This window comes from Thermobia domestica, chromosome 10 (genome assembly GCF_964235325.1).
Source record: "Thermobia domestica chromosome 10, izTheDome1.hap1.1, whole genome shotgun sequence".
In the NCBI taxonomy this organism is placed as follows: domain Eukaryota; kingdom Metazoa; phylum Arthropoda; class Insecta; order Zygentoma; family Lepismatidae; genus Thermobia; species Thermobia domestica.
The window spans coordinates 64,570,665-64,592,252 of record NC_137463.1 but is presented as its reverse complement, the minus strand read 5'-3'; the positions used below and the strand labels follow the sequence as shown (position 1 = coordinate 64,592,252).

The following is a 21,588-nucleotide window of genomic DNA, read 5'->3' as shown; positions in this document are numbered from 1 at the left end:
TCCAGGAAACCATGACAACATGGAGATATAAATTTATCGAATATGTAATTTAAGTCAAAGTAGGAAAGACAATGTATCAACTCGCATTTGTACTATTATAATGACTTATTTTGAGAACTGTCACCCAAATTATAAGGTAAATCTTTAAAGCACTCTTGCTGTTCATGATTAATTGTTAGTATTTACTGTAATGTAATTGGGGGGAAATGTAAATAATTCACAGAAATATTATTTCTTAAATGCTTAAGTGCTCTGTTATTTCAAAAACCTCTATTTGTAGCTTTATAGTATTAAATTTATGATTTACAACGTTTATAATATGTATAAAGAAAAATTTTTCATTCCTGCCGTTCAGAACGGTAAAATGTTATAGAGATCAACCTTGACAATGAAATCAAACACCAATAGTAACTACTTAGAAAAATGTATCTCTCCCATTTTCCTCAAACATTTTAACACCTAGAACCACACAAAAAATTGAGAATGTCGTGGTAAGTGTTTGAGTACAATATAAATTATCAATTCTAATAGAATGCATATTAAAGTAAGTCTCATGATTTTTCAGCATTTATAAACACACTTATATAGAGTAGGGTAATTTTGTAATATTTTGTAATATGTACCATATTTTCTTATTTATTTATTTATTTATTTATTTATTTATTTATTTATTTTTTACATTCTCATATACACTGCTAGAGCAATCTGTGTAAAGCATTATTTCATTAATTATCCCTATTCTGAGGAGTACTGTCAATTTACGATCAACAGAAAGAATAATTTAACATGAATCGAAGTTTCTAAAATAAAGAAAAGTTATATGAGAAGCAATATTATCGTGGCAGATATATTTTCAATCATCGCGTGACTTATTTTCAATTTAATTGTTGTAGAATTCATAATACTCATGCTTCCGGTATAGGACTGAAATACAATTATATCATATTGCTTATGCTTATCTGAAATATATTTAATGGTAGACCCTCAAATATGACTTTTCAATTTATTTTAAACTAGAGGAATATATCTTATTAATACGCTATTATTACTGGGTATATACAGGAAGTAATGTATTTTTGTAGATTTTCTTTCATTATTCCATTAAATTTAATTGCTGTTCACGGCAGAAAACTGCAACATGAATTCATATTCTGATGGTTTCAAATAGCCTCATAGAGTTGGCCCGAGGTACATGAGTCTTTCATTCACGTAGCAGGGAACTTATCGATTGTCATATTTCTTTACTTTTGTAACTAGGAAATATTTTCTTCCGAGTGATTTGTATGTTTTATTTCTGCAAGATTGCATCATTCAATTATAACATGTGATCAGAAAGAAAGTATCATTTCAATTTGTGTGAAGATTGTTCTCCTAGTCACTGTTCTAGGGAAAGGTCAAAATATCGATATATATATATATATATACAGGGGCGCTAAATTTGTTTTCGCTGACAGAATAATTGATTCTTTTCAACTTTTAATGCTTTTCTAAACTCATTTCTAAAACGTTTAGAAAAGAAGTCCTATAACCATCCACGTCTTTCGGATAAATATAGTAGTCCAGTAACTCTGAAAAGAAGACAAAAATGAGAAATATTAATACAATAAATATATCAATTCAGTAACCCAATCCCTATGATTTTACCAACAGTTTGTACTAAACAAGCAACAATAGGCTCTTGAAATTTATGGAGATCTCATAGAAATGGTATGAACAAAATTTTCTGAAATTTCGCAATACAAAGGCTGCAATGTTTATCATCTCATGCCCTTCTTTACTAATTTTGAAATTATTCAGCTTCTGAGGAGCTTACCCAATGAAGCTATGTTAAAATTTCACATAAAGGCAACATCTAAAATTCTTATGAAATTTGGAAGCTACTCCTATCTTGCACTATTATTTTCACGCTCTAACGCGACATATATGGTGACTTTATTTAGAATATTTTTTCACACACTTTTCAAGGAACACCAACGGAACAAACTTTGAATATGAAATGGTGGAATACATTTGATATTGCCTATCACATAGAATTACAACAATTAAATAATTAATTTTATAAGACTTCTGATTATCATTTAAAAAATAATGTTTGTTACTTATTCCGGTCACATAGAGCACAGCGTTATACGCAAAGCACAGTTTGAAAATCGTAATGGCACAACTGTTGACGTAACTCAAAATATTATTTCAGGTCTGTGGAAAAATTTGAAGTTTACAAATGAGCCGATAGATAGACATTTGCATTTCTTACGGACTACGCAGCTCGCAGTTGTTTAAGGCATATAAAGTTTTCGTTGGGGATTATTAAGGACTGTTTCAAGAGTTCGGACTCTCCTAACTCTTTGCTTCATGCAAAAAAGCACAGGGTTTCCCTTTCAAGTCAATCCTTTAGTCTAGAGTTGTTGATGCACTTGCGATGAAGTTTTTTGATAGACTACCGTTACGAATTTTTGTATGAAACTAATGTTCAATTCTCCTAACAGAACGACTAACACGAACTTTTAGAAATGTTTCATCGGCACTAATAGTATCTACTTAGGAAAAAGTTTATCTCCCGTTTGCCTAAAAATGTTTCAGTTCTACAACCACGCAAGAAATTGAGGATATAGTCTTTTAATTATTTGAGTATAATACAAATTATCGATTGTGTCCGAATACACATCAGAGTATCTCTCATGATTATTGGGAATTTATAAACTCACGGAATTAGAGCAGAACTAATATTTTGTAATATGTGCCACCTTTCTTATCTTTCGCTGTGATGTAAACTGCGAGAATTGTCTGTTTTTAAACATAATTTTCTTAATGATCGCTATTCTGAGGACTGCTTTCAATTTACGAACACCACAAACAATAATTTAACGTGATTACTCGTCTACTATCATCCTTAGAACACTAACACGTCGGAGGTCAATCTAATTTAGTTATGAACATCAGTAATAACCGTTTTCAAATTATACATTTATATAGGAAATAAAAAAAAACATTGTATCACATAGATACATTGAGAAATAGCCTCGAATCTTAAAACTATAAAAAAATATTCTTTCTACATAAATGCTCAGGTACGATTTTTTTCGCAGCGTGTACCTAGGTTTGATTTTTTTGTGCTGTTTTCAAAACAACCTACTAAGATGTTCAATTATATTCTCGATATTTACAGAGAAGTAGATTATTGAATATTGGACATAATGTCTAAAAAAGATATTTTGAAAAACAAAATTAGATGTCAGAAATTTAAAGGTAGTGAAATATTTACTTCTTGTAATATTCTATTGTAAGTATACATTTTTACACTAGGCATTTGATCAGTCAATACTTACATTGAGGAGAAAACAAAATACGAGCATATATAAATGGAATAATTCAAAATCATCCCACTAACAAATAATAATAATAATAATAATAATAATAATAATAATAATAATAATAATAATAATAATAATAATAATAATAATAATAATAATAATCATCATCATCATCATCATATAATTGTAATTTCCGAGTTTACAAATCAAAGAATTCTGAACATTCATAGCATTTTATGGAAACCACTCGTGATTTAATATGTAAAACAATTTTATAACGTAAATCAAATATTAAATTCGCCTCTTATTCTTATGTTTACATACATAAAGAAAATGTGAAAGGCAAATGCCAATTCTCTATTATTATTTTCCTAAATGTTTTGTAAAATAATTAGCGTTGTTCCGATCTACTTATTATAGGACAGTTCTGAAAAAACCTTTGTAAAATCATTTTTCTTGCAAGAAAGGGAGATTCTTTCAATATGGTTTACCACCTTATAAGGATTAATTTTACCTTCATAATATGTGAACTTTTATGGAAGTGATATTATTAGAGCAATAATTGGAAAGATATAATTTTCTTTGGTGATCAAATTTATTAACAAACAAAAATAAAATGTATTGCAAACCAAAAATTTGGAAGTAATATGTTTAGTTTTTATATTTGTATTACTGTTTTTTATTCTGGAAATAGCACTGTGCTCTAAAGCACAGTGAACTAACGTTCAAATTTTATAAATGTTTCAAAGATAATTACGAAATGCTTTAAAAGTACCTTGTTTCCTTCCAGCAAAAAGTAACTAATACTTTTGATAAGTGCTACGGTGATAATGGTCTGGTAAGTACTACACATTACTTGCTTCTTTACTTAATGTGTAGAACAAAGATGTATTAAGTTTCTTCACTAATTCAGTTTTTTTTAGTCCAGGTTTTTATATGTAATGTTCCAAATGAAAAAGTATGCAAATTTGTTTAAAAAATTGAATTGTGATGTAATTCTCAGTGATAGTTAACAAATGTGTTGATAAATGTTCAAAACTTAATGAGTATCATACGTCTGTTAAGTCATTGAATAGATCTTTCCCGACCGTTAAAAAATACAGCTTAATTATCTTATAAATATTTTCAATTTCAAAATAAGTGGAAGATAATTCATTAATTCAAATATGCAAATGGTTATTGAATGTTTTGTTATTACTGGCAAATCTTAATTACAAAAATGTTATTCGTTAACCTACAGTTTACTCTTCTACTGCATCAATCGTTCGCAAGTTATTTGCACAACAAGGTACCGTTGTGTTTAATATATATTCTCGAAATAATCATTTATATTGAATAGTAAATAACTACTATGTAGGTAGGGTGATTGTGCCAGTAGTCGACCGAATTTGCTTACTGCTGTCAAATCTTACTCCTGTACGCTTTTCTGTTCATCTAAAAGTAACAAATTTATGCTGGAGATGAAAATTAAACTTCAAGGAACATGAAATAATGTTTATTTTCACTTTGATTTTACTTGTATTGTAAAAAAATGAAAAAAAGTCAGAAAAGTACCAAAAACTACAGTAGTCGAGCGGTAAAATTCAGTAGTCGACCGAACATTTACTGTAAGGTCGACCGCTAGGAATTACAAGGTACAAAAATAAATATACGCATTATGTGACATAATCACATGGAAATTTTTACTCGATACGGAAAACCGAAGTTTTGTGTGCTACTGAGTACAATTATTCTCGATTAGCTTAGTACTCAGAAGGAATATTTCAACTTTTCAAGAAAATCAATGGATTCATTTAGGAGCTTTTGTGAAAGCTGTCGCAATACACAAACAATGTAAATTACTCCGAAGTGAAAACATTGTCTTTTGAAAATAAACTCCTTCTTTAATGATATTTAAGTGAAAAGAGCTGCTAGTAGTACGAAAATTGCAGAACAAGGTTTTTTACTCTTATTAACCCTTTAAAGCCTCTGTCAGGTAACCTAGACCATATCACTGTCACCATATCACTATTATCACTGTCACCATAAAAGCACATTTGGCACTGAAATTCTTGATATTCACTTGCATTTTGAATGTTCAAATCACGAAAAAATGCTTTACGGACTTTTGGGATACAAACTAAATGTACTTTTCCGTTACATTTCTTGCAAAGCACTAATTTCAGATTAGTAAAGTTAGAATTAGTAAGCAAGTTCCCACATTCCAAGCTCGCTGTTCGCTTGAGGTTTGAATTCCTTGCACTCAGTTTTTCTCTTCTTGACATGAAGAATATCCTGGAGAATTCCTGTCTTCATGAACCACATTTCTTCATCCAATTCACATAGAAAATTAAGTTCAGTACGTTGGTTCTTTTTAAGTTTTATTCTTTGTCGCCAATATCTTCTTCGGTTGTCTTTAGGTTTTATTAATTTCAAGAGAGCCTTTTGTTCTTTTTCTTCTTTTCTCTTGGTTTTTTCTTCCTCCATCTTCTTAGCATTCTGTTTATCATTGTAGTATTTTCGCATCTCATCAGAAGAAACTGTAGATGACCCATTTCGGGCAGCTCTTGTACGACTCTTCTTGTTAGAAACCACCTTACCAGGAAATACACAAATGTGGCTGAAATGGCGGTAGATTTTGCTTTAGAATCACTTTGATTTTCAACAATTTTGCCATCAGGAAATTCAAGGTTGGACCAGTCGTTTGCTGATTTTCTGTAATCTGTACAGAATCTGAATTTTGGTTCTGCATCATTTCGCCCTAGGGAAATTCAAAGTTGAACTAATTCCTTGGTGCCTTACTGCAAGTGTGGGATCTTTTACTTGACAATTTGCTTCTCTTCTTCTTGGTGTGTGCAATTTTCCTGAAAGTAGAAAGTAAATTGGTGGTTGCTGAAAGAATAAAGCTATTATGTTTTAGTTGACAATTAACTTCTTCACTTCTGTCAATAAATCTTCGGTCTAATACGTCCTAAACTGCTGCCGGAAATAGACACACCTCAGTTACAACAGCTGCGTCGCCCTCACATTCACCAGTTTATAGCATTTCATCCTTCTTGCTGCAAGGAAATACATCAATTAAAAGAATTAAAATTGAAGAAAATTGGGTACTTAAATACGTTCCAACAGATACAGTAGTCGACCACATCGTATTACAAGGTCAACCAACCTAGGTCGCTTACTATTCATTAAATGAGTATGTACCTACAATAGCGCTCCATGGTAGTCTCATACATAATTCTACTTCTGTAGTAAAAATAATCCACCTACTAAGAAATTTGAAAAAACACATTAGTCGACCTAGTAGGTCGACTATAGAAAATTCCAAGTTTTACGGATACAGTAGTCGACACCCCGCCTCCCGCGGTAGGGAACTATCGCTATGTAGCGAAATTGCGTGTATTTATTTGTCATTTAATATCAAATCAAAGAAAAACTTTGATAAAGCAAGAAAACACAAAAAACAAAAAAATATATAAGCGTATTTTACCCACCTCGCAAGATCTACAAAAAATATATTTTTCCTCAAAATTGTGAAATTCAGCCAATGTACTCACACACGAAATATTTACCGCCAACCTATTCATCGCTCGTCTCTGAGGGACGTTCCAAGTAAACAAAGGACGGGCGCGTTCAAAGACCTAGCGCTGACACAAAGCGATGAATCCAAGCGATGTTACAGCACAATTTGTTCGCAGAGGTCGACTACTATAGATAGGTCGACCTAAGGCGCAACAACCCTACACATGAATATATTCAGGGCGGAAACGTGGTTAAATAACACGATATCTGGCATGTGAGTTATCTGAAAATAAACTCACCCCTATAATGTTTAACACATGTTCATGTCCTTAACAGAATGCAAAGTATTCCTAAACCGTTTATCACACAGTCAGGTTATGAGGAAAGTTTTCCTCACAAACAATGATCGAAGTGTAAGCTGACGTGGTTGTCGGAAGAAAAGGTATTGTGTGAAAACCTATTGGGAATGTCAAGAAAGTTCAGACCTTAAGAATTTTATCGTTGAATTCTATCTACTAGAATAATCTTTGAATTCGATATTTACAAATTATTGTTGATACGATTACACCAAACAAATATGTTTGTGTATCATAGTTTCAGGAAGGCTATTCTCATGCTATATATTAAGGTAGTTTTGTAAAGTTCTGTATAACAAGATATGAGCTGATCGGCGAAGGCTCATCTGTGAATATTATATTCATGACTTGACACTTCAGTGACAAAGGTGAGATATATATTCATTCTCTATTCCTTACTTATAACGCATTACATATTTCTAAGGGGTAAAGTGTGCGCCTGTCACTGACCACTACTATAAATTTAGTCTTTACTTAATGATTTCTACATTGATATTTCACAATAACTAATTAAACAAAATAGAGCTTCCTTACTGACAGCACACCTCAGTTTTTTTTTGCGGCGTTTGTGAGTTTGTATGCGTGACACATTCATATCCTTCTTTCTGAACACGATTTTTCACATTCAAAAATAAATGCTTCATTGTAAGTAGCGGTTTGGCTCTTTATATATAAAACGTATAAAAGTTTGGAATGCGATGTGTAATGGGAAATTACTTATTGCACTTCATATGTTTCTTACAAAGTGTTTTTGCGCAGTAAAAGATCAATTATTACACAATGTATACAACTAGTTCTGTGTAAATAGCTAACATGTCTTCATCATTTCAGGTAAAGTTCTTGCAGGGTTTGAAAAGTCAGGGAAATCCACAAGGAGTATTAGTATGTATATGTTTCAGTATCTTATAATGATTTAATTAGCATAATATTAGTATTAATCAGAAGAGACAGATATAATAATATATTAGTGTTTTCATTGTAATATATATATATATATCAATTTTTCATTAACACTGCGAATTGAAATTAGAGGATTAATGCTTTTTATTTTACTTATACCTATTTTATTAACTTGACTCTGTGACCCTAAGATAGGCACGTAGAATGGAGGAATTGCTTTGAAAAGAATATTAGAAGGCGAACGAAGAAAAGAAACGCCCAGTGAGATTAATGTTTTCTCTCGAAATTCGGCTATAGTTAATAGGGATGGTCCATGAAAACCTGAGTTTCGATGAGGGGCCGGAAATGCTCATATAACTTTTCGAAGTATGTCTCCCTCATAAATGTAACTAGAGACCGCTAATTTTATTTAATTTAGACATCAAAGAAAAGTGTAAGTATCTCAAGCCAATGGTGAAATGTCATATTTTTTAAATTTAATTATATTGGCCTAGAAAAAGAATTCCATTAGGTTAGCAATACTACATGCATGCATTCGTAAGAGACAACATCCGTAAATTGATTATTGTCTTATACGCAGCATTTCGTTTGCCGGAGACATTGTCCCTTCAGTTATACTAGCATTATAAAGACTCTGTTACAGTAATTCAAATATTGGTTCGAAAATATGAGAGAAAGCATTGGTATGTCTCAGTATGCTTCTACGGCAAAGAAAAATTAAAAAATGATTGATATTTAAAAGACTTTTACAGATAAATAGATGCATAAATCAATTTCGCGGCAGTAGGAAAATTTCGACATACATTTTCAATTTTCAAACAATTTCATATTTACTCTATTCTGTAATCGTTTTACATGTTAAATATATGCACACTTGAAAAATATGCTTTCTTTCTCTAAAGTGACTATGCATGGTTATTATTCTTTGATAGTTTCATCTCTTTAATACTTCACACACTTAGAATAATGTATATTAAAAGAAACGTCTCTGGCATCGTTGCTGACTGAGTTTACATGAGACACAGGTAAAAATATAGTGTAAAAGTGTGCTTAAACGAGGCCACGAAACGTTGTACCTATATTTTCAATTTTCTGCCTATTTCGTACATAGTTCTTGAATTTTTCGTATGTTTCAGTCTCAACGTAGCAATTCATGCAAACAAAGATATTCTTTTAGTTTTTCTTTATCTTATCTGGCTGCCTGGTATGTTCAAACTGCAATCAAAGTTTACTGTACTAGCACTAATCCACAATACAAACAAACTTTATCTGGAAACAAAATATGTAGTAAGATAATGCAATATTAATTCGCATAAATAAGACATACGCTAATTCCACAATTAAAATATAAATTTATACTTAAGAGTGCATTATATACTAAATTTGGAATGATAATACTTAACAGCGGAAAAAGTATTTCAAGTTTGTTTACTGGTCTTTTATAAGTAACGAATATGAGGAAAATCTCGAAGACGCAATATAAGTATTAGCTTTTAAATATAATTTCTTTTATTTATAGGACTATCTGAAACAATTCATCTTCGAGTGTGTTGTACTTGTAAGTATGCATAAATTAATAGACACAGATTTACATACTTCCAATTACAGTACTTAATTTTGTGTGAACCTTTCTAAAATATTCAAATTTCATTAATGATATTATTATTTTGTGTTAAGGTCACTGTCAATTCCCTTCTAGAAGGGTATTCATATGTAAGTATGTTTATATATTTCACAGACTAGCTAAAGGTTGGGCACAAAGTAACCGAGTTTCATCTGCATAAAAGGAAAGAAAGCATACCGCCAAATTTTCTCAAAATTGACTAGTTTCAGTAGTAATAAAAATAGGAAATGAAAATGTGACCAGAACGACTTCAAAACTAATAGAAATTGAGCTTAATTGGCATAATTTGTTATATTTTATTCATCACTATCCAAAAATGTATGATTGAGAAACTTCTAAAAACAGCGCAAAGGATTTCTGCACGCACATAGTGAGGAACACTCACTTATTCACTTCGTATAGGTGTGAGTGTCTGATTCATGGCACATGAAACACCAAACGGAAAGTATCGATTTTGCAATGGAAGAACTATCTGGTATTTTTCCAGTATTTTTGACGTGTTCTTTGCGAATAAAAATGAACATTATATTAAACTTAGTCGTAAGTATAATGGTTCATCATCATACTATATGGACTAAGATAGGCAAATTGTTAAGATTTTGGAAAGATTGGTGCAATACTTTGGGAGAAAAAAGAGTATACACAAGACAAGGAGAAAAAGAAGATACGTTCCTCATCGTGAGCTTTCTTAGTCTGGAAATGAAAGTAGAAACTCCTGCAGTAGAGCTGAAAGCTCTACGATTTAGTCACTGTGTATACCACTTTTCCTCGTCTCTAGCAAATATTGTAGGTGAAACGTAGGAGGTGATAACACACAACCTCTACAGAACTGATTGTGTATAAGAAAAGTTCAAAAAAGCTGTTAGCATTTAGATATACCAAGAACGTTTGTAATCTAATTTAAAGACAGCTAATGGCAAAGACGAGAAGTCTTAGAAAATGGGATGGCCCGCGACTCAGGTAGGAACACATAATTCCCTGTTCAAATTTCTAAGACGAAATGTGTAATCCGTTTTCTTTTCACCACCATCGGATCCATTGAGAAACACATTTTCTAACTATCCTGAATCATATGTAACGTTACCTACTTATAAACCATCGAGATATAGGTAAAGACGCTGCGCTAAATATTTAACATTGGACTCAATGAATAGCAGGAAACGAGTAAAAGAAGTGCCTGCTATGGTCACTGTACACCTGAAAGTGTGCTTCAATTATGGGAGCAAAGATGTATTTGCGTCTTCTGATAGATATTTCGTACCTATTCATTCAGTTTCATACAACGGAAAGACATCCAATTGTGTGTTGACAGCGAGAAGAATGCCCATTGCACAGACCTATCACGCCTAACGTAACACCTTGTTAATGTTTTATTTAGGAACTTTCTAATATTCATCTTATAATGTGTTGTACTGAAATTTTGTCAATATATATAAATTGCCCTCGAAGTGACAGGTAGATGACAAATAAGAAACAGTCCGGTGGTCCTCATATATACAACATTATATATGTAACTAATACCAATGTTGATAATGTTCCTAAATAATACGTATTCATTATTCCACATTAGATGTTGTACGTGTGGCAATCATAATGTTTTCAAACACAATGCTTAATCAGTCCATAAATCAATATTTGGAAACGCATGTATATCAGTAAGAGATTGGCCCAATCCCTGGCCGTGTGGAAAGTACTTCTGTGGTAAGTTGTATACCACACACATCTCTAAATTAGCGCATCTTTTCCTCATTGACGACGCGCCATATATTGACATTTTACTTAGCATCCGACCTGTAGACGTCAGTTCTGTTTCAAAACTTACTTCTATCAAAGAAAAACGTCTTCTTTAAACTTATTCTTGCGTACTGTAACCAGTTGTCAATATTGTTGTCGAGTTAGTGAAGCAGACCATGTTTCCGAACTCGAACCCTAGTTGGTGAATCATGTATGTGATTTTTATTTTTGATTTGGAATCTTTCATTATATGGTCACCTTGTTACCGGCTCTTTACCTCTTATCCCTCCAAAACTAATGGGTGTAGACGTCTGGCATCTGGTCTCCTGTATTTTTGCGTGCTATAGAACAGGATATAGGAAACTTGCGATACTACCCCAATTAACTGCCATACGCTGTAGAGACGTTTTATACATTTCTCACAAGTTATCTAAGAAAATGTTCCCACATAACGTCATTTTGAAACTTAAAGCACATCACGAGAAGAAACATCAGCTGCGAAAATCTCTTGCTACGTCACTATTTCTTTTCAGAATCATATAATGTTGGATTCTGCAATTTACAGGTTGTAATTTGTAAAGATCTTTCTGCTTAGGGATTATTAGTATTAGAAACATTAACCTTCAAATTTGATTTACCCACACTTTAGTACATTTCTGCTCTGTATACGATCAAATTTAAATATTTAATTTGATTTTACTTGTTGTTTGTGTGAGTAGAATTACGTAATAAGTTTTATAAATAAATTATATATATTTACTTAATCTACCTTAATCTACTTTCAGACCATAATTTATTCTTAGCCGGATATTATAAATTATTTATAATAAAAATGTACCATTTGCATTACTGTTTATAAGAGTGTGCCTTGTAAGTTCTACGTTTCCTTCTCGCCACATCTTTGTTAACTTGTTTTATTTCCTTAACGTTTCGTAAATGTGATATTTTACTTTATATTGTATTGTTTTGGTGTTAAGTGGTTTTACTTTCAGAAACAAACTTCATTTTTGAAACAATGTTACATATTAATTCAAGGATAGTTTAAATGACTAGTACACTCATTAGTGTAAAATCACTACTAGGATCAATTTAACATTTAAACGGGACTCACTTTACATTCTACTGTGCTCTAATAACGTGCTTTCTTAAACTACATACTTCTTTTCACACACATTAGAGGAAACCATAAACACATAATCTGAGGAATACTGAGATTTTCTTTCTTACAATATTTCATAAACAAATAAATCAAAGAAGAATAAACAATAGACGAGTGTTGCTAAACTTAACAATAAATCATTATTATGTTACTAATCCATTTGAGAACTGTCGCATCAAAATGATGAGACGCAGCTAGATTCCAAACTGATAGATCCCGGAAGTCCACAAATCTACGAAAATCTATTTTTTTCATTCCACCTGTTCTAGCAAGACTCATTCCGCCTTATGCAGAGTAATTTTGACGTACGGTTAGCGTCATACTAAAAGCCTGACTACTGTATTTAACTTATGTTAGTAGCACTCTTTAGTACGCCACTAATCACGCCTCAAAACGATTCTGCATTAGATGTTGTACGTGTGGCAATCATAATGTTTTCAAACACAATGCTTAATCTGTCCATAAATCAATATTTGGAAACGCATGTATATCAGTAAGAGATTGGCCCAATCCCTGGCCGTGTGGAAAGTACTTCTGTGGTAAGTTGTATACCACACACATCTCTAAATTAGCGCATCTTTTCCTCATTGACGACGCGCCATATATTGACATTTTACTTAGCATCCGACCTGTAGACGTCAGTTCTGTTTCAAAACTTACTTCTATCAAAGAAAAACGTCTTCTTTAAACTTATTCTTGCGTACTGTAACCAGTTGTCAATATTGTTGTCGAGTTAGTGAAGCAGACCATGTTTCCGAACTCGAACCCTAGTTGGTGAATCATGTATGTGATTTTTATTTTTGATTTGGAATCTTTCATTATATGGTCACCTTGTTACCGGCTCTTTACCTCTTATCCCTCCAAAACTAATGGGTGTAGACGTCTGGCATCTGGTCTCCTGTATTTTTGCGTGCTATAGAACAGGATATAGGAAACTTGCGATACTACCACAATTAACTGCCATACGCTGTAGAGACGTTTTATACATTTCTCACAAGTTATCTAAGAAAATGTTCCCACATAACGTCATTTTGAAACTTAAAGCACATCACGAGAAGAAACATCAGCTGCGAAAATCTCTTGCTACGTCACTATTTCTTTTCAGAATCATATAATGTTGGATTCTGCAATTTACAGGTTGTAATTTGTAAAGATCTTTCTGCTTAGGGATTATTAGTATTAGAAACATTAACCTTCAAATTTGATTTACCCACACTTTAGTACATTTCTGCTCTGTATACGATCAAATTTAAATATTTAATTTGATTTTACTTGTTGTTTGTGTGAGTAGAATTACGTAATAAGTTTTATAAATAAATTATATATATTTACTTAATCTACCTTAATCTACTTTCAGACCATAATTTATTCTTAGCCGGATATTATAAATTATTTATAATAAAAATGTACCATTTGCATTACTGTTTATAAGAGTGTGCCTTGTAAGTTCTACGTTTCCTTCTCGCCACATCTTTGTTAACTTGTTTTATTTCCTTAACGTTTCGTAAATGTGATATTTTACTTTATATTGTATTGTTTTGGTGTTAAGTGGTTTTACTTTCAGAAACAAACTTCATTTTTGAAACAATGTTACATATTAATTCAAGGATAGTTTAAATGACTAGTACACTCATTAGTGTAAAATCACTACTAGGATCAATTTAACATTTAAACGGGACTCACTTTACATTCTACTGTGCTCTAATAACGTGCTTTCCTAAACTACATACTTCTTTTCACACACATTAGAGGAAACCATAAACACATAATCTGAGGAATACTGAGATTTTCTTTCTTACAATATTTCATAAACAAATAAATCAAAGAAGAATAAACAATAGACGAATGTTGCTAAACTTAACAATAAATCATTATTATGTTACTAATCCATTTGAGAACTGTCGCATCAAAATGATGAGACGCAGCTAGATTCCAAACTGATAGATCCCGGAAGTCCACAAATCTACGAAAATCTATTTTTTTCATTCCACCTGTTCTAGCAAGACTCATTCCGCCTTATGCAGAGTAATTTTGACGTACGGTTAGCGTCATACTAAAAGCCTGACTACTGTATTTAACTTATGTTAGTAGCACTCTTTAGTACGCCACTAATCACGCCTCAAAACGATTCTGCATAAGGCCCATTGAATATAATGTAATGGGATTATCTTTTATACCAATATTGGTAGAGCAATTGTCAGAGCGAAGAACAGCGGAATGTTTCCTGTATTACTATTACTACTCTATTGCGGGTTTGTTACGTCATAATGTTTATAGAATAACGTACGTACCTTATAGCATATTTTAGTGATTGTGTGATGAAATGGATACATGGATTCTCCAATACTTTACTCCCCGTCTTCCTATTTAGTCTCTATAGAAATACATTCAACCTTTCTTTTGTCATTAAATGGCAAGCTACGATTAGAAAATATAATACAAGTTAATAATAATAATAATAATAATAATAATAATAATAATAATAATATAAGAAAGCTACTTTATGCATTTTTTTATTTTATCTTTGCGCAAATGTAAAATATCATAAGACTATTGCGTATATTGCATGTGAGGACTGCGAGCTTGTTGTCGCAGATAAAAGTTGAACAAGCATGTTTTTCCCTGTGACTTTTGCGTGACTCGAACGGTTTATTTGACGTTATTACGTTGGCACTCAGGTATTATAGTCAGGATGCGTATTTTTAAGGGTTACGATTCATTGCAAACCATATACAAATTTACCTGAATTCCTCAATCAACTCATCCTTCGTCAATACGTCTTCTCCCTCACTTATTTAATTTGTTTGTTATTGGGTCACATGTAAATGTCCTTTTCCGTGCATGAGCCATAAACATAGAGATGTGCCATGAAACGTATTTTTTTGTATCGTACTGAATATACAATATTTTGTATATTCATTCATGATCTGGAATTTTTTCCTAAGTTTATATGTAGGATATGGGCATGGTATTTGACCAAACATTACCAATACTCGATCGTAGCTTTCAGTTAACATTAGAGTTGCATGCTCTCCCTTTAATTTGCTCTAGGATCACTAAACTTGCAAATAGAGATGCAAGGGCTCGAAAAAAAACCGTTTTTTTTGGAAAAAAAACTCGGTTTTTTCTGCTTTGCTTTTTTGCTTGGGAAATTTTGGGCTTTTTTTCAAAATACTGCTTTAAATTGATAAAACAGACTATGTATCGCTTCTTTATAACACAAAAAATCATTTAATTAGTGGTTGATGCTGATAATAATATAAAACATCGAAAATAAACTATGAATTTCGAAAAAATATTTCAAACAATTTTTCTTCGACATATTTACATTATGAATTCCACAGGATTAACCAATGTATATAATAAGAATGTTTTAACCTCCTATATACAAAAGTAAGTAGAGTTGGCAAGAACCGTGGTTGTTTTTGAAAATGCCAAAAACCCGTTTTTTGGGGGATGTTTAAACCAGGCTTTTTTGGTTTAAACCAGGCTTTTTTGACTTAGATTTTTTGCTTTATGTATTTATATTACATATTCAAAGAAATAAGTTTGTTTCGCCTTGATGTTATTATGCAACAGCGGGGTTATGCCGGAAGAACTCCCATAAGCTTAAAGAAGTGCGGTCAGTAAATTTCTTAAGTTGAGAATCTCCCGCCCTAGCCATTGGGAAAATCCCGTCATTACTTGAAATGTAAGACAATAACGGGAAAATCCTGTTATTGCTTTGCATGTAAAATTTATAGGTCAACGTACCATAATCAGTACGCTAAAACTGATGTATTAAATTACAAATTTAGTACCGGTACGTAGATATCATTGAAAGACCAATCCAAGCTAATGTTGGAAGCTACGTAGGCAATCGATAAATTTTGCCAATTTCTATCAATATATTTAAGCAATATTGGCTTCTTTATAAAACAACACGCATTTAGGCATGCAGAAATATACAATTTGGTTTGTTTCGTATATTTAGGTTTAACATCCTTACGAAATACCGAGGTTATCAAGGAGAAGACTTTCGATTAAACTGACATCCGAACCGCTATTTGGGTTACGCATGAAAGAAGGTTTGTGGTTCGACCGAGAATTGAACATGGGACACCTTGATTAAAAGGTGAAAGGGAAATAAAACTATTGCAGGTGGTTTGATATCTTGAAACGTTACCATGAAGTTCACACGATTCGCATTTTTCATTCTTTTTATTTTTGTGGTTTAAACCAGTTATTAAAAAAAAGTTGGTGTAAACCAGCCAACTCTAAAAGTAAACACTTCTTTTTAAAGAATACACAAATAACTAGCAAAATAGTATGTAGTATTTTTACTTCAAAATATTCCATACCCTCTTTTTGAAACAAAATAAAATTAAAATAAAACATAAGAGAAATACTTAGATTTATATGATACACTTAAAGCCTGCACATCTAGAGCTTTTGGTTCTGTATATTCTTGAAATTCTACAGTTAAGTTTTATAGAACCACCATCACAGTTTACCCAATCCTCAAGTTTTCTGAATTTTTAACAAGAGGGATTCAACATATCATTACGGAACTCCCCCCCCCCCCCAAAAAAAATACGGAATATATTTTAAGTTAAGCTAAATACAACTCCACAACAAACATGACTGAGTGATTAGCTTTTGCGCTTCTATCGGGAAGTCCGGGATTCAACCAGCATTCGACCATTCTGACAAAGCTTAATGCGTGTACTGTGAGTTGGGCGACTTCCTTTTTTATTGTTTTTTAATCGTTATTATTACTAATTACAAGCAGTGACGGTTTTGCGAAGGTTAGGGGGGCGGTCTTTCGGACTGAAGCCCGTTCCCCAAAGTTACGGAATGTCTGCAACAAACGAAATATCTATTATTTATGCCTTTACTCATAAACTTTAAGCTCCCGTCAAATAAAAATTACGAATGTTTAAAAAAACTAAACATTAGTAAGAAACCCTTCCGAAAATACTTTTCTAAATACGCCACTGATTCTCAGTATAAAATGATTTTTAAAGTTGTATCCGGAAGATTATTGCTAAACATATAAACGAAACGAAATATTAGTTATGCCTGTACTCATATACTTCAAGCACTTCCCAAATAAAATTAGGACTTTTTAGGAAACGAAACAATCAGAAAAAAACCTCCTAAAGTACTTTTCTAAATCCGCTTGGTATTCAAGGTTGTGTCCGGAAAATCATTGCTAAATCACTTCACAGCTACAGTATAACAGAAATATGGAAGTACGGCTTGACGGAAATATTGAAAAACGTACGCTTTGACGGATAAATAGAAAAACGGGCAAGTTTAACTTTTGCGCTAGAAGCTAGAGTACTAAAAGCTCTTAGAAATGAAACACGGATGACAAACTAGGGAAGAAAAGAGATGTCGATAACTCAAAAGTTAAAATAAAGTTAAATAGCCTCTAAAATTATCCTCAAATACTACATTCTTCATGTTAGCTTTAATTCGTAAAACATGTGCTCCATCCATCTTGATGTTGAATTTCAGAGCGAAATATCACATTTAGGTCATGGAATTCTTATCTAACTATAGAATATACTATAAGAAAGCTATTTAGATAGAAAAATCATGAAGTTGAAAAAAGCCAAAATTTCCAAAATTCTCGTTTTTTTCCCAAAAAAGCCGGCTTTTTATGTGAAAAAAACCATCGATTCAAAAAAGCCGGCTTTTTTGCATCTCTACTTGCAAATAGTGTTTCTAGACACTCTTACCATGTTTATCCAATTTTTTTTGTATGTGGAATGAAATTGTGCAAGGTAGTTCTTGATGCAATGCTTTATTCTGATTAGAATGACGTACTATCAATGAAATTTGAATGAATACGATTTTAACAGTAATATTTAAATATGATACCCAAAATTTGTTTAAATGTACCCCTACTCCAAAGGGTGAAATGACATTGGTAATAATGTTGTAGTTTCTGTTGATTACCAATTCTTGCAAGACAATGAAGGACAGGAAATATATGAGTTATACACAATAATACTAAACATGATTCGTAGTTTTACTCTGTACTTTTAGAAAATTGAAATTCATTGTTTAAATATATAATGTTTTCTGATGTGTATTTTTTCGTGCGTATATCTTATAACACATGTTACCTTAAGAAAAATATAATATGTTTCTGTTTTGATTTTAGCTACCACCTGAGGAGCAAATTGTAAGTAGAATAAACTCTATTAAGATACATTTTTGATATTAGGATAGAGTCCTCTTACGCGATATAATTTCAAAACGAAAATAAAGGACTTGCTTACTTCGGACAATATTTCCAGTTTATTAAATATACAAAAGTCCATGTGTGTGTTAAAGTATTGAAAAACACAGCTGTTTAACGTTATCGAATGCTGCTATATTTAGTTTATAAAATATACTTTGTAATCTTATTCAATGAACGACAATATACAATGATACACTCATGTCATTTTGAGTTCCTGTGGTACATTGTAAATGCTTTTATTATATTTTATGAGAGGACTTTTACACTCGTAAATGCATTTGAATATATTTAATCCCGTACATGAAACAATCAACAACAATAGTAACTTTTCAGAAATATTGTACAAGGCTATAACTATTAACGTGAATCCTCTTTTAATAACTCTATATTAGCTTTAGTTTCAAATATCTATAAAAATCTTAAAGTTGTCAAATGATAAGAATGACATTTCTCATTAACAGTCGAGAACCGAATTCAGTAAGATAACTGATAAAGATGAATCACATATTATACTTGAGAACAGCGTATAATCTGTGGATTTCAGGGAAATACGTGTGTGCTACTGATCTCAAAAGATCTTAATACATCAAGTATCTTTCCATGAATGACTTTGGAGAAGTTCTCTTTCCTAAAATATTTCAATGTTACTGTAAATTTCGAATTTGATTTCTTCCAAAACTAACATCACTGTATGATGAACTCATTGCAAATTGTACCATAATATAGCAATCATGTGGTGAGTCATGTAAGGCATTTATTAGGAGAAAAAGCATTCGTGGTGGATTCAAAATCTAAAGCATTCGTTCACCTGATTGATTCCAGTATAACATGAATACCTTCTAAAGTAAACATAATGATTAATCAATATCTCCTCCTGAATTAAGTTACTCCTATCTTACTGGCATTATGACTATTCTCTGTTACTTCAGGTACAATCTTTGGCTCTTTTATAGTACTGAAATAGTTACAAATGATATGATTGAAGAAACTGGTACAGAAATTTACGAAGAAATAGTAAATGTATTTTGATCATTACACATCAGATGAGAGAGTAAGAGAAAATAGCATATTATTTGTATTGATATTTATATGCGCTGATGGAATGAAAACTCGTAAAACATAATAGCATAAAACTACCAGATACACTTACCAATAAGGAGAACAAAATGCATACATAAAATGTAAGTTAAGAAAAATATGAATGTCATGAATATAATTGTTAATTTTCTATTCAGCTACAAACTTCAACCAAATATAAATAAATTGTGTTGGAAGAAGTAGTAAGTTGAACTTGACAATTGCAAGATGAAAAATACATGATGAGCAGAAGAGACACGAAACAAAAAAAAAAGGATTTTGAACGCTAAGTTTTCAAATTAATGTTAAAACTATACTTGTGGTAATACTACGGTGGCTTAGATATTTGCAATCAGCCTGTAATTTATTTTAAATTTAAAATGGTGTAGCATTAGACTTCTCATGCTTGTGGCGTAGTACAGTAATATAATAACCTAATCTTGCTTATATTTATCATGCAATTAATTTTTGTTTATATTAAACAAAAGAAATATATCTTATTATCACAGTATTTTTACAAAGACACTTGTAGGAAGTAATTCACTTTAAAACTTTCATTCCACTTTCCCAGTAAATACACTCGCTGTTTACAGTAATAAACTGAAATATACAATCACGTCCTGATGCTCTCAATATGCCTAGGAGAGGGGGCTAAACCTGCCATTTGTTTCCGTGACTTTAATAGACTGTTCTGCATTGACTGGCGTCTCTTATCTCCATAACTAAGAAATGTCATTCTAGAAGCTTTAGTGTCCACCATATTGTTGACTACGTCTCCTAGTTGGCATCATTAGATTACAACTTTTTAACAGAAGTAAAATGTTCATTCGCATCATCTCTAGACTCTTTTAGTGACTGTTCTACGAAAAGGTCAAAGAGTAAAAATGTACAAAGGAATGTCATATTATGCTTTCAAAGTATCGTTTTATATTAATCATGAAAAATCTTAAACTTTTACACATACGTTCTTTAATCGCCCAAGTCTTAGTGCTAAATATGGAACTAGAGTAACTCTGAAATCCCCAATGTCAGCATAGGTGATAAAGTAAACTTATTTAATTCAGTACCCAATACCCTTTTCCAACTTCAGAATGATTTTGTCAGCAGGTAAGACTTAATGTTGTTAATGGGCTCTTCTCGTGATACAATTGGATTAAACACAATTTTTTAAATGTCCCAACACAAAATAAGTTAATTTTGCATTCAATGATATTCCTGAGTATCTTAAAAATGTTGACCTTTGTGAGAAGCTCGTCCAATTAACCAAAGTTACAATCCCACATTAAGGTTACTCCAAACATGGCGATGAAGGTGGCAGTGCCCTTCCATCTAGCTATTATGTAAAATTTGCACTTTTATCTCCATGCTGCGACAAAATTCAAGTAGCAAACTTATGTATAATATTTTTTCTCGTTACACTCGCTTCATGAAAGAAGTAATGCACCACACTAAGAAAAATGAAAAGACGGAAATACGTTTGCATTTGGTATATACTCAGAATTACAATAATTTTATAAGACTTGCCATTACCGCTTAAGGAACATTAAGTTTGTTTCTTAATTCAGTCATATAAGATAACCTTATACGTCAAACACTGTTAGTTAGAAGAATCATTCTTACGGTACAACTATGGCTATTACATACAACATTACTTGCAAGTTACAGAAATATATGAGTTTACTGTATTAACT

The 21,588-nt window shown here is 31.9% G+C and overlaps 1 protein-coding gene across 1 annotated transcript in view; it reads left to right on the top strand.

The window, feature by feature from the left end:
* The window catches only part of LOC145662484 (uncharacterized), a 534,791-nt gene that overhangs the window by 242,401 nt on the left and 270,802 nt on the right, over window positions 1-21,588 (top strand). The window contains exons 31-34 of the mRNA XM_081728093.1: window positions 4,102-4,149; window positions 8,000-8,050; window positions 9,588-9,626; window positions 18,740-18,760. Of these exons, the coding sequence (XP_081584219.1) occupies window positions 4,102-4,149; window positions 8,000-8,050; window positions 9,588-9,626; window positions 18,740-18,760 (159 nt within the window). The remainder of the gene's footprint in view (window positions 1-4,101; window positions 4,150-7,999; window positions 8,051-9,587; window positions 9,627-18,739; window positions 18,761-21,588) is intronic.